At 47.5% G+C, this 14,817-nt stretch overlaps 1 protein-coding gene across 1 annotated transcript in view; it reads left to right on the top strand.

Annotated features, from left to right (window-relative positions):
• The first annotated feature begins 406 nt into the window (after positions 1-406).
• Positions 407-14,817, top strand: part of LOC119398813 (nose resistant to fluoxetine protein 6) — a 194,103-nt gene continuing 179,692 nt past the window's right edge. Inside the window, exons 1-2 of the mRNA XM_037665639.2 lie at positions 407-1,074; positions 13,826-14,037. Coding sequence (XP_037521567.1) covers positions 717-1,074; positions 13,826-14,037 — 570 coding nt within the window. The 5' untranslated portion in view covers positions 407-716. The remainder of the gene's footprint in view (positions 1,075-13,825; positions 14,038-14,817) is intronic.

A 14,817-nucleotide genomic window follows, 5' to 3' on the forward strand; every position in this document is an offset into this window, starting at 1 on the left:
AACTACAGCTCGGCATCATTGCTCGCGCGGTCTTTCTGTTTTTATCCCTCGTGTCTACCGCACTGTGAACCATTTCGCGCAATTGACTAATATCGGTGCGGCGTGGTGCTGCACTATCTCCCTTATGTTTCAGAACAACTCGGCATCGTTCATTTAAACTCGGCGGCAGTTCTTTTATTTTCCATTGTCGACGTGTCCCATAAAAAACCACCTGCTGACTGGGCGTATGCGTTCATGGCGTGCGATCTGTTTCTATTCAGTTAAATGTCATCTTACAGTTGAAACCGCTGCGCATCGTTCGGTCGCAAGCTGCACACACCGGAATAGAATAAATTTTCTTTTTAATTATTTAGAATTGTTTTCCCGAAGGACGGCCCGCATTGTGAGAGGCTCGAAAGCAGTTTCATTCGCAGCTCGATTCGCGAGACTCATTTGCACGCTCTCGCCATTTCGTCAAACTCTCGCAAGGCCGTCGTCAAATGCCCAGCTATTTGCACACGTTCAGTTGCACACGATTCTTGTGCAAGCTACGAATATTTTTGCCCGTGTTTCGTTTTCATTTTTCCCTGTAGACCATACTAAAAGCGATTAACAAGCTGTCGCAGACGGATTCGTTATAGGCCGCGTATCATACGCTTTGTGAAAGGTACACGGAGAGCGCTGGGGGGTAAATGAGCTAAGTTTTTCTGACAACGTGGACGCTGCATTTTTCAACAATGTTCGTACTCTCAGCCTGGAGAATCCAGCGACGTGAGAGTCCTTCACCAGGAGCAATCGTATTAGCGGCCTGCTTGCTCTTCTCGTCCAACGCCCAAAGCTCGCGTGCTGAGATTGGCACGAGCACATCTGGAGAGAAGTCAGCGGAATCGGCGTTAACGACACCAGCCACTGCCGACGGTCATAATGGGACTGGCCTCCTGCAAATTGCACGAGACTTTATGGCGAGCGACTTCATCAGCGTACCTCCCTCCTTGACGCGCAAGCTGCTCGCTGCTGACTTACGGCCAGAGTGCAGTTTGGCGTTACTGCGGACAGTGACCGCCTTGAAGAAGTTGGAGCCGTGGGTATTGAGGCGTGAGTAGAAACATTTTTTTTTTGCCTACCGAATATTGCCCTTGAAATTTAGAATACGCGCTCCTACGGCATGCCTGTACCTCATATTTCGGTTAAAGCGGTGATGACAATGGGCGTTCAATGACTCTCGGGTTGTTATCGTATCTGAGAGCAGAAGGACCTTATCACTCAATACAAAGAAAAAACACACCTAAGCACGCAATTCAACTTAAAATTTTAATTATATTGTGTAAATCTGAGCTCCGTTTGTTAACAGGGACCACCGTTTTGGCATGGTTTGTCTGTCGCAAAGATTTGCGGGTACACCGTTGTGTTGTCTGCTCTGAAACGCTGCAAACCCGCTTGCGCGTCGTGTTGCCGAGAGGGCGTATGAGCCCTGTCTGAATGAGCCAGCACAAGCAGAACTTGGCGAGAAGGCGTGTAGTTGGCGTGCAGTTTTATGGCGGGAAATGTTTGCCCCACAGCACAGCCAATCCGCTAATCCCTGCTACCACGTTCAGCCCCCTTACCTTACTTTGTGGATACTCTTGAAAACTTGCAAACGGCTTTGCACTACGAGTGGAAAAACAGCGATAAAACGATGATACAAGAAAGGACCCAAATTACAGCGCTGTGGTTTGTGTCCTTTCTTTCTTGTCCCGTCTTTTTAGCGCTCTTTTTCCACTCGAAATTATGAACCAACCAGCCCAAATGCGTACCCTACTGTAGACTTTGGACTCTCATTGGTTCGCATGCTCTGGCACAAAAGTTCCGCATGGAGAACCTTGTATTATCTCATCGCACGTGCAGTTATTTTCCTCGCGCGATAAAAAAGGGCACAATCCGGTAAAGGCCTCCAGAAGTTATCTCAATTTCACTGGCCAGACTCCTAGGCAAAGCTCAGACTACCTATGATGAACCAAACATAACAACACGCAAAGTACATTTCATGTCGCCCCCCCCCCCCCTCGGAGTTTCTATAGCCTATACCCTATAGATTAAAAATAAGTTTTATAAAATTTGGCACTTTCACCGACAGCTGAGAAACTCGAGCCTATTAATGTCCTCAAAATTTTCCAGCTTTTTGTAGGACATCCAATGTTTAACACGGAATGCATTATTCAGGCGCGAAAATTGTAGCAAAATGGCGAGTTGGGCAAGCTGGTCGATGTTCATCGTGAAGTAAAAAACAGCGCGAAGGGAAACGACACTTCTCTGCGTCTAACCTTTCGCGCTGTTTTATTTCACCATGTCGAAAATTTTAGGTCGTGGCTTCAATGTATACGAATAGAGTTCTCACTGACTGACGGAAGAGTACATGTGTCAGTGAAGCACGCGGATTTGCCTGCTTTCTGACAGAGGCGCGTCAAGTGGCAGCGATATGTCCCCTCTCACTTTTTTTTCCTCGTATATTGTTACTGCGCGTTTCCTTTTAGTTCGTGGCTCTCTTACAGGGTGCGTGCATATCTGGCCTGATCGTCCCTTTTTTAAAAGGCAAAAAGATGTGCCAGCAAACTTCATTTAGGTGAAGCATTGTGTTCTACGATTGATGCAATGCTTCTATTGAGATAGGAGACCATCGAATTATTTACCTGATGTCGGAGCACTTTCGATACATGCGCCCGAACCCCTGGTGCTTCGCTCCGTAAGAGGACGCAGCTTTCTTTACATCCTTGACCTCAATCTTCATGACAATAGGAGTGTTAACAATTTATGCATCGACTTTGCTTTTGTTTCGTTAACACAATTTTAAATCGTAATTTCAATCCCCAAAGTAACTTTTTGCAGGACAATCACAAGCAACGGGTGTAATGCGGTTACCGAAAATATTGAAAGACATTTATAAAAGAATTTGTATTTGCTCGCCAAATAAATGCTTCACATAAAGAGAAACAGTACTGGAGCAGTGCGATATGCCATTAAAAACTGCTTGTTGTTCAATGTCGAGGAAAACTTACCGTAGATTAAACGCGTTTCTCGGAATCACTGTCAAGCGAAGTTTTTATAGCGTTAGCTACACTTGCCTAGCCGGAGCCGATTTCGCGTGGAGGGTCATGAGCCGTGCTGCGCATGCGCGAGGATCAGTGATGTCACACAGCCGGGTCACCGCAGCTGGCATCTCACGCGCTCTCCGACACCGCCGCGCGCGGCTCGCCGCTGCTGGTCTGCGCGTTCGAGAAGAGCGGCGTCGTAAGCGCGGCAGACACGCTGGCGCCGGCGCGCGCGCAGACTCCGCCACCGCCGCTGCTGGTCTGCGCCGCATTCGAGAGGAGTGACGTCCTAGCCATAGACACAGTGGCGCCGGCGCGCGCGCAGCTATTCGCCTTCGCTGTGCAGTCGCCGTCTGACACTGCGGTGGGGCCGCTTGATAGCGCCTATGACTGGCGTTTGCAGGTGGGTAACGCCATGGAGAAGGAGGGCGCAAATGCTGCTCGACGGCGCAGAAGAGCCGAGAAGCTTATCTCATTGAATCCCGAAGTAGTTGCCTGGCAATTAGCGGTTCAGCGTACGAAGAATGAACAGAAGAAGGCTAATAATCCTAGACAATCTGGAAAGCTAAGAATAATCAAGCTGAACCTTTGCTAACGCTACGTATATCCTAGCATAGCCAAGCTAAGCCACTGCAATTTTTTTTGAGACATTTCAATTCTACAGATAATTCTGCCAATCCAACGCGTATACTGTTGTTTATGTAAAGCGAAACGCTAATGACGCCGCTAATTAAGTGCTGTAAATTTAATCTAATTAGTGAAATTGACATTTCTATTGCAATTCAGCGTGTACCCTAACTTAATATATTGTTGTTCATGCATTGCATATGTATATAGGTACATGAACATTTAGGTAGGCAGAAAGTTGAATTGGCCTGTAGGGATTCACAGCGGAAGAAAGTAAGGCGGCAAACATTGAGACAAGATAACCGGACAAAACAAACACCGGCCTAGGTGAATGTATCATTATAGGGTATTTTCGCTATGCGGACTATTGCCTGCTTTTCAAGCGAAGCTTGTTATGAGTTACAGATTTCGGTGGCGACGACGGCGTTGTACGGGAAAAACCTGCGCCGTCGAGTGTACAGAAATACGACACCCGAAGGTGCGCCGGCCACGTGCGTATTGGTATGCGCCGTTTTCCAATAACTGATGCTCTCCCGATCGTGGGCTTGTTGGCGATAAGCTGTTTCTGATATGGCAATCTGATCTTTTATCGAAATGACTTGTCAATTCACGTTGCCACAATTCATTGTTGTCTGGATATGAACGCACGACCATCTTTGTTGCCTGTAGAACCTGAAGTGTTGCGCTGCCAGGCACGTCGATGAAGGTTCGACTCCCGGCATGGAGGAAGGAAACAGTTAGAAGGGAGCATTCTGCAATGCGACAGAGTATTGCACAATACTCCTACCACACCAACCATACCATGCCAAGTATGCTGCCATAACAACTCGCCCAACGTTCCATCCTTTTAAACAGACATATGTTTGCTAAAGGCATGAATGAACACACAGAATTCCGTACTGATGTAGTGCATGAAGTTCATTTCGGCTGAGGCCGCTTCTTCGTATAGGGCAGACAGACCGTTGTGTCAGTCAGATTAATTGAGCATTAAAGGTCGTCACGAAGGATCGTAGTCGTATCTTTAGTTGTATCGTTGCGATGGCAAAGCCACGCCAAAACTCAATGAATCTGCAGTACAATACAGACACAAGAATGAAGAAACGCGTCTTATGGTTGAAGCTTGACAGATTTAATCTTGACCTATTATCACTGGAACTGCAGGTGATTGTGTGATTTTGTGATTTTGTGATAAATGTGATTTTGCGCATCGATAGTAAGGGTTACCAAGTTTAGAATTTATGTACTCAAAGCTAATGTAACCCTTACTTTAGAGGTGCACAAAATAACATTTATCGCTTACCACGATTAGAGTGTAGATCCAGCATTCGAATACCTTGCGTAATGCAATAAAATTATTTCTCTCATATTTATTTCAGTTATTTCTCACGTTGGTCCGCACGTATGCCATATTTATGGGTGGCATTGACATTACTGAGTATACGCACATAAGTCTTGTATGGTATGGGTAACTTTATTGATGTCCTGAGGATTCAGTCCAGGACTGATGCGGACCGCTACCACGTCGGGACAGAGAGGCCAAGCCCTTCTGCCGCCACACTGGCCCTCTGGACAGCCCAGAGTTGGTCCGCCAGCGCGTCACTGTGCAGCATTCGCTGGCACCACTGTTCACCTTGAGAACCATCACCAGCCAACGCCGAGCAGCGCCAAAGCATGTGGTCTAAATCGAGCAAACCCCCGCACTTACTACAATACACCGAAATCCCGCAGTCCGGATTAATTTTATTCCTGACGACCGGGTTAGGGTACGTCCGCGTCTGCAGAAGCGTTAACGTAACCGCCTATGGCCTGTTTAATATAGAATGTGGCTAGGGGAATGCCCTGCGCCCAAGGTAATAGTGCTTGGTGATCTCGTTATAAGTTAACAGCTGGTCCCTAAACTCAGGAGCGGGAGATCCAGCCTCCTCAGGGAGTGCACAGCACACTGATCCTCGTGCCTCCCCGTGCGCCACCTCGTTGAGGTTACGCGGGGCTCCCTCCACTGACCCCATGTGCGCCGGAAACCAAGTAACTGTATGTGAAGTGATGTCAGTTGTTGCAGAACCGGCTTACATAAGTCTTGTGTCTACGTTATTTTCCACCACGGTATGACCTGTCAGTTGATAGCGTTCGCGTTGTCAATACACGTCCCTTGTGTTCGTATTTTCACGGCTTACTTTCTTTCACTATGTACACCACCTTTGTCATACGATGTTCCTAAGGTTACATCATGTCTCTCTCTCTCACACACACAGAGCGAGAGAGAGAAACATCATTTCTGCATGATTTCAATCACACACACACATCATTGGTGTTGCTCTAAGCCCAGAATTCCATGCGCCGCAGCCACGCTCGGCTCTGTTGTGTGTTCGAATGTGGCTTTTATGCTATCGAGTTATCGATGTGTTATGCTGTCTCAGCGCAGAGAGGTTCGAGTTAAAGGAGACACAATCACAGACGCGACATGGATGTCCAAACTCCAGAGACAGAAACTCGTGCTGAAACCAAGCGTTCGCACCTCTCATACATCTACGGGCACGTCGTCGTTGGCGTAGGCCTTCCATCGTTTCGGGGTCTTCTCACAGCCGCCGTTGCCTTTCCCGTTACCTAGTATTCCCTCGTTGTACGTACTCGGGGTCTTCGGCTCGCCGCCGTGGCTCCGCCGCCATTTTTAGTTGGGCTAACTGTTGCCTTCTTCATTTTTAGTGGACCAGTGGTGAGTAGTGGGATTTACCCAATTTCTGTGGCACATACCCGTTTATGATTATGATAGTTTTTTGGTTCGTCGGACAAGGAACGATCTGCTAAACAGCTTCGCTGTTAAAAAAGCTGGTTTTATGCGTTCAAATATGCTTAAATGGTCCCGTGTATCTCATGATGGTGCATGTGGCTAAATTTCCAACTTGTTTTGGTCAGACCTGCCCAGTCAGGCGCAGAATGAGCGCCCCGCATGAAGCTCGCCCTGCGGAGGACATTACATTTAGTGCGGCCGTCAGGGCGTCGTTCAATAAAGTGAGTCGCGGCAAGGACGGAAAGACAATTCTTGTTGTCCAAGTAGGGAATACGTAATAAACAAGACATCACTTACATGCCAGCTGGCCGTCTGGCATGTAAGTCTTCAGAGGTCTTCAGCTGCTCTATTACATTTTGTAGTGTGCAGCCCACCTGACAACTTTCAAAAGGGCGCCGTGACATGAGATGAATTATTGCAAGACAAGCACAGCATGAGATGACATAATATGCATGACGTGCGTCATGGCATGAAGAGACGACCTGTAATAATTGACATGAATGACATAAGCCGCAAGACATGAGTGACATGGCATGCGTGAAATAGCCTTCATGACGTGATACTGCATGGCTGAAACGACATGCAAAACATGAACTTGTAGTGGGTTTGACAGGAAGCGATGCAGCCCTTTACTGCATGGTGATCATGATGATGATGAACTTTATTGCATGAATACACTCCGCGGTTAATCCCGGGTGGAGTACTCTTGTAGAGCGCCTCTGGCCGCGCCGGCTCGCCGGGCCTGGTATAGGGTCACCAGTTGGCTCCCCAGTGCCAGCTTGGAAAGCCGTGCATGACAAGCTAAGCTCAAAGAAAATTTGCAATGTTTTAGCACAAGGCATATAGGGTAGGTTTTTTTTTTAGAGTACTTCTTAGTTCACGTCCACGCGATCGGTGCAAAGCAGCGGAGCGCAGCCTTTCCTTCCTTTGAGAGCCACATATATCACTCTATATAGTGCCCTTTGAAAAATGATACAGGCCGCAATTAGAGACGCATTGAGTGTGTGTTCGGTTGAGGAAGAAACCATTCATTAAAGGGCCCCTCACCAGGCCACATAGCAAATTTTAGTTAGACGCTGGAAGTTGTTGTGTGCCGAATGAAGAGCAGCATGCCGCAAGAATTTTTCAAATCGGTTCATTACAAGCTGAGAAAAACAATAATTTGTAGCGGCGCGAAACCATGATGCGAGGAGGAAAATTTCAAACCCTTGCCACTCGCCCAGTGTAGCCTTAGCAAGCCAAATCCCTTCCCTGCCCTCTTCACTTGACACATACGCATGAACACGTCATGCGCATGCATGGTCACGTGCGCATGACGTGCCCGAGCCAGTCCGAGCACGCGAGCGGCGTTGCACGGCCGCTACTTTTGTTTTTATGTAGCGGCCGTGGGAGTTTTGTTGGCGTTCTCTGTGGTGTACTGCCTCTTTCTGCGCGACGGGCATGAAAGTTGAGACATTTGTACGGGCACGAGAGTGGCGGTATCATGAGCCAGTGCCGCATCAACGTTTACTTGGACGGGGTAGAATAAATGAGCATAATGAGTGCTCGAACGCGCCAGAACATTACTTTCGTTTCCAGGGCTGGCGTCTGCTCGATGCGCTAACCGCGGGGACACGAACGCATGGGAAAGGGAGGCACATTAGCCCCGCATCTCGCTGCAATGCACGAAAAAAGAAACGAAAAAGACGCACACATTCCCTTTGTGTGTCTAATTATTTCTCTCAAGTTTTATTAATCTATTCATGCAACAAATTACACAAACTACACATGTCGTGTCAAATAATTATCGCAGTGTCACGTGCTACTGTTGGCTACGTCAGAGCACAGTCATCTACGTAGAGGAGCAACATCACAGCACTACCATCTACGTAGGGCCATTTTCTCATGTACGTCATCCCCTCATTCTCTAAAGCGCGCGCCCGTGAGAGGAAGGGTAAGCAGCGTTCACCTTGAAATTTGACCCATTTCCGCGGCGAGTAGCGTTGCAAGTTTTGGCAGACGTGTTCGTGAACGCCCAGTGTATGCATTGCGCTCGTTAGCTCAAAATTGTCAAACCTGGTGAGGGGCCCTTTATGGTTGACAGCTATGTCAAAGTGATTCTAACATATTGCTGATGCACGAGAAACAGTGGTAAGTGCTGTGTCACTCACTGAGGCCAGATACGGCACGTACGAATTCAAGGCCGCTGCAAATTGAAGTTCACTTGCCTTCATCGCAGTTTATCCGTTTGATTCTTTGCCAACGGCTTCGAGAAGACGATGCGCATCTGCCATCCAACGTGCTGCGGCGTTCTGAGGTAGCCATAAGTCGGGTGTTGTAACTACTGTTGAAATGTTCTCAGCAAGGGTTCGCCTTCTTAAGGCTGAGATTTCTCAATCAGTGACCTAGAGCCCAGCGTCAGTCAGTATGTCTTTTCTGGAAGCGCAGTTAAGAGGCAACGTGCCTTCTACATTATTTCGTGTCTTCTCGTTATTCTTTAGAACAAAGCCCTTAATGTGATTTCCACTATAGTTTTCAGGAGACGAAGGATGGAGTAAGGTGAATGTATACGTGGTATTGGAGGTTTCGTAGGAGCCCATCGCATAAAAAATTGACGACTCACAATCAGTTTATGCGGCTTGGCACCATCTATGTCAGGGAGACTCCCAGCGGAAGGGAAAATAGAGGGAAGAGAAACATATCTGTGAAAAAGAAAGCTGCGACATCAAGTTTGTCGTCAATGGATGATTTTTTTATGCTTGCGAATCGGGCAATATATTTAAACTCACCACAATTGTACGCAAGTTAACTACAGGCATTGCATCGAAGGTCGCAGTGTCCACTCGATGGACGCAGCGATCGCTGGCCGTATACGTTTGTCACTGCCGCATTGTTAGACAATAACTCTCTCCTGTGCCCATCCTTGCACAAGCACACTGTCATCTTCGAGGCGAAGAGTAAAGTGTTCACTGCTCGGGGCCGTACGCATCGTTCAGAGTTACGACACGTCCATCGGTCATGACAATCGCACGAAGATGGCTGACGCCGGATCATTTGCGGTGTTATTCACGCCCTTAATTTCTCAATGAACGCCTTCTCTTAAGATGTCACACAACTCGGACACACTGCGCTTAACAACAGTAAAATTCGGATCACCAGAATTTAGATAACATACCGAGGAAAAAAAAGAATTCAGGGGAGGGGGGGCTGTTTTGGGGCCAGGTTAATTTCATGAGCGCGTTTTCTATAACCGCCGTGAGCCCCCCCCCCCTTTTTTTAAATTAAAGGGCACTAACAAACTGACATATTTTAATAACACTATACAGCAAAATGCAATAATGTTTTCTTCTCACATCACATATATTTGGAGTAACTACGTATAGCATGCTATTTCGGTAAAATAAAGTTTATGTTCTTCGTATCAGAAGTTATTTTTTTGTCAAATACAGTCTGACCCCTCCGCACCTAGACACGCTTCAACGCCTCTTACATGAAGCTCCTTATGGACGTCACTCACAATTTTTTTCGGACCACTTTTCGTCGAAATTTTGAACAAACAGCCCAGGAGCGGACAACGAAGGAAGAAAGGAACAAAGACAAGCGCTGTTGCCCGTTGTCCGCTTCTTTGCCCGTTGTCGGCTCCTGCTCTGTTTGTTAAAGGTGGATGACCAACTAGCCCAATCTCCAACCTTGTCTCGTCCGAAGTTATGCGACAGTGTTTCTCTTCTTCTTGAGGAACGTCTCCATTTGCTCAAGGCCTGCATTATCCTATAATGTCCTCTTTGTGAACTGCATGCACAAGCTATCTGTAGAAAAACATCCGCAACGAGAGAAGTAACATGACGAATACAAGCTAGCGCTTCTCTACGTTGCGACTGAAAAAAAGAAAGACAGGTGCTTGAGAGTGATATGCACCGAGTGCGACAAACATAGAAGTATGGTTTTTGCTGTAATTTTCTTGTGGATATTCCTCAGCCTACTGTTCACAAAGAGTTCGTTTAAATCCACACGGCATCATATTTTTACTAGTTAAAAACAGCCCGAGGAGGGGGGGGGGGAGAGTAAAATATGTCCTTCGTGCTCCTATAACTCTACTATGTATTGAAGAAACGCACGCGAGTAAAGCCGCAGTCAGGCAATGCTTCCCTCGTTCCAACGTCAGGTGGTCGTTTGAGATTACTGGTGCTCGCGTCGCGTCGCAAGATATGCACAGTCGTGAGCACGCTTAGCGTGAACAGGGGAGCGCACTGTGCTGTCAGCGACGCCTGCTTTTACCAGCACGAAGCACAGCACATGCGCAATTAGTTTTCGGAGTGGCTATTTTACTATCGCGCGAATCGCGTCATCACTGAGCGCCTTCAACGAAAGTGTGCTTGGATAACGCGGTGCGCGCGATGTCAAAATGTGTCGCCTCAAGCTCAGTGCGCATGTGCAGGGCCTTGCGTTGATGTAGGTAGGCGTCACTGAGGGCACAGTGCGGCATGCGCTCCTGTGTTCACGCTAAGCGTGCTCACAGCTGTACGTAACAGATTTCATTAGGCCATGGACGCAGGAACGACACGCGCAAAAATAGGCATCCTTGCAACGTGTACTGCGTTTGCATCTCACTGCTGACAGGCATCAAACATCACCTTTGTCCTTCCAGTGCTACTGCGTGGGGGTGCCAGTGTTACTGTCACACGCTTCGGTGAGGCCCAGCCGATCTAACAACGATAGCTGGGCAGACTCGCAGGCTTCCACCTTATGCTTTGGGTTGCGACGCCTTAAAAGCCTCAAACTGGTGCATTTCAAGATTTTGTTGGCCTCTCCACCCATGCGGGATGGCACGTGTACTGACGTTCCGGATGACTGACGGACACATTGACACGGATACTTAATATACAGAAACCAACATTTAGTTAGAAACAGCACATTGGCAAGATATGTGCATTAACTAAGAGGAAACACAATAAATGTGCGTGCTAAAATGAAGGCAAGACAGCAAGCTAAGCACTTATTGAATAGCATGTACAAACAGCACGGTGAGTTAAAGAAAGAGGACAGGAGTTAGGACAGTAGCAGCAGGAAGTCGTCCACCCTGGCACGGGAGGGAGGCAGAGGCATCCCTTCGATGGCGCCGAGGATCGCAGGTCCCGCGAATACCAGGAAGGCCCGCAGGGCAGGTGTGCCTTTTGCTACAGATGCATGGTGTAAGAATATATTTCTACACCAAGTGCAGGTGTGAGAAAGACACGGAGGCACCGGTCTCCCGAGGCCAGACGTGGGAAGCTTCCCTTCCGACACCACGGCCCCCTTCCTTGGCGCGAGAACCTCAGACACGTTTGTGACGGTTACTCTGCATGAACGTGCATCTCCTTTTTCTCTCTTAATTTATACGTTTACCTCCAATTTTCCAAAGCTATATATATATATTCTACCGGAGCGCATCGGTGTCAGCTCTGGGCCAGCGTGAATGAAGACGTTGAGGTTCGTGTGGTTCGTGCTTGCCGGGTTTCTGCCTGAACCAGCTTGGTTGCCTCACGCCTTGCCAAAGATTAACAAGTGTTTGTAGGAGAACACGCTTGTTTTGCAGTATATATATATATATATATATATATATATATATATATATATATATATATATATATATATATATATATATATATATATATATAGGTATAATACAACGGAGGCGTTGTCAACAGTGATATAAATATTTAATTCCCAACAGTTTCGGGAGGGGTCCTCCCTTCTTCGGGGGATGAGTTAAAACTGATGTCGAAGTTCGGTCTTGCTTCTTGCCGCGTCGCTCTCTCGCCTTCAAGGACATTTGAGAGAGTGGGGGAGATAGATTACGAGAAAAAGGGGAAAAAAAAAGAAAAAACGACCAAAAAGGAGAGAGAAGAACACCGACGAAGTCAAAAAACCAGGCGAGGAAAAAAAAAAAAAAAAACAACAACGCTAACTGTGTATGGCATGAAGTCGTGGAAGGTGTTTCTCGGTTCGCGTCGGGCGCAGGGCCACCCAAAATTGTTGTCGTGGAGGGCAGAATGAGGCACCTGAGGGAAGCGTCCCCGTAATGGGTCGGCATACCGCCTTTCATCTTCACCCGCTCCCTGTGAATAGGCCCCAAGTGGTGGAGGAGCGTAAGCACTTTACATTGTACAAGTAGTGAAAAAACATGAACAAAAAATAAGCAAAAAAAACAATAAAGGGGAGAAAAGAAAAGCAAGAAAGTAAACGACACTGCACTCGTACGAGCCAGTCAAGAAACAGGCATGGTCCCAATTATGATTCCGTGTTGCCAAATTCATTTTGGCTTATCTCTCGGAGGCAGGAGAGTCTTCCAGGGTCCTCATTGATGCCGGCTGCTAATGTTCTAAATTTAAAGATAAAATATGCCTCACGTTGTTCGCGCGCGCGCGTGTTTTGGAAACCGGACTGTAAAAGAGTTACGCTGATATTTTCAAAGCTGTGGTTTGGTAAGCGCAGATGTCTGGATAAGGGTAGCTTCGGCAGTGAAGTGGCGTGGTACCGGTGATTATTAAACCGCAGCCGAAATGGCGTGTCCGTTTGGCCGATGTATTCTTGCCCGCAGACGTTACAATGTAACATGTATATCACATTGCTGGAGTCACAATTTAGGTTTTGGGTGATGTTGAATTTGAAATCTGAGAAGCTTGCCTTTGATTCACGCGTTGTGACCATGTGTGGGCATACCTTGCAACGAGCTTTTCCGCAGGGGCGGCACCCTGGCTCAATTTTGGCGGGGTTTGTTTTTGCTCTGACAAGAATGTCCTTCAGGTTTTTATCCCTGCGGTACACCACGCGAGGTGGCTCCGCGAAGATGGAAGTCAGTCGTTTGCTTTGCCTAATTATGTTGAAGTGGCGGGAAAGTATGTTGTTAACTCGTGGCACCGATGAGGAGTAAGTTAGTACAAGATTTGTTTGGGAAGTTGTTTTGGATACTGTTTTTGGCTCCTTAATTATGTCATTCCGGTTCACGTTGCGAGCACGTAGTATGGCATCGTCAATAATGTCTTCGGGATAATTTTGTTGTGATAGGGAATTGTTTAGGCGTTTTGCGTGTTTGTCAAATTCCTGTATATCGGTGCATATTCTTCGATACCGGTAGGCCGGTAAACGTAGTCATGTTTATTGCATGACAGTGTAGTTGTGATCTGCGTGGTGTGGGTACACAACCATTCTCTGAGATTACTTGTGGAGACACTTATAGGGATGGCACGCTGTTCTATACGTTTAATAGAGCTTCATAAAGGCTTCGCTCCATTTAGATTTCAGCATGTGCGTTAGATCTGCATTATTATTTTTATAGAATTGTTGGTGATGAGAGAACCGTAACGATGGCATGCACGATTTCCCCCCCAACGTTCTGATTCGCCTGCAGTATTAGATGCGACCGGAAAGTACCCGACCGGCGTGCTACAATTCTCCCGTGCTGACATCGGGGCATTCGACGAGTGCCTGGAGACGGAAGTACAAGATGCCTATGGCAATGTGGTCTCACACGGCCAATACTGCGGCCTGCTGTTCAACCTGAAGAGAGACTCGATCGGAGAGGAAGAGATGAAATTTGTCTCATCCCTTCTACATCCAAAGGTGAGATACTGACATTCCTCGTTCCACGCATGTAAGAATGCGATCTTCGTACCAAAAGAAGAATTATTTTTCTCTATCGTTCCGGTGATGCGCAGATTCCGCAGATGCTCGGCATGCGTTATGTAATACCACTTTTACACGCAGCTACATTTAGGGTCTGTTGGCCTTTGTGGCACGTGGGAGTTTTCCTTATAACAACACCAGTAACATACTGTCGACTGCCTTTCAACACCCGTCTACGACTGACAATTGTAAAGAAGTGTGCCGTTGACGTCTTGTTGCTTGGTAGTTGGACAGCTCTACTCCACTGGAAAAATTCACCTTCGATTACGATGCTGCCTAATGCGAATTCCGAGCGCAGCTTCGTGTTTGGGCAGCGCCAAATGCGTTTGAAGTTTTGGCTATCCGCAGTTGTAGCAATGCAACATTCATTACATATTGCCACAGAAACTGCCAGCGCTGGAGCGCTACGCACATCAGTCTGTGCATCGCATCACTCTGTGCCAGCTCTGCATGCGCACGGGCTCCGACCGAGAGGCAAGCGTGCGTGGCGGGGGAAGAAAGCAAGGTTATAGGCCAGTGGCTCGTGATATCGACAGACTCCGCGTTCGCTCTATCGGTTACGCCGCCGACGTCAACGGCGACGCCACTTAACGCAGGAATGGACGCCTAAGAGTTGCGCTCTAAAAAAACTTGGCGGTCAATGAGGGTGGATTCGTGGGCATGTGGTAGTGGGTCATTTCTTAAAATTCGTTGTAGCTCGGCCAAGGACATGGACAC

Source organism: Rhipicephalus sanguineus, chromosome 1 (genome assembly GCF_013339695.2).
Source record: "Rhipicephalus sanguineus isolate Rsan-2018 chromosome 1, BIME_Rsan_1.4, whole genome shotgun sequence".
Taxonomy (NCBI): Eukaryota; Metazoa; Arthropoda; class Arachnida; order Ixodida; family Ixodidae; genus Rhipicephalus; species Rhipicephalus sanguineus.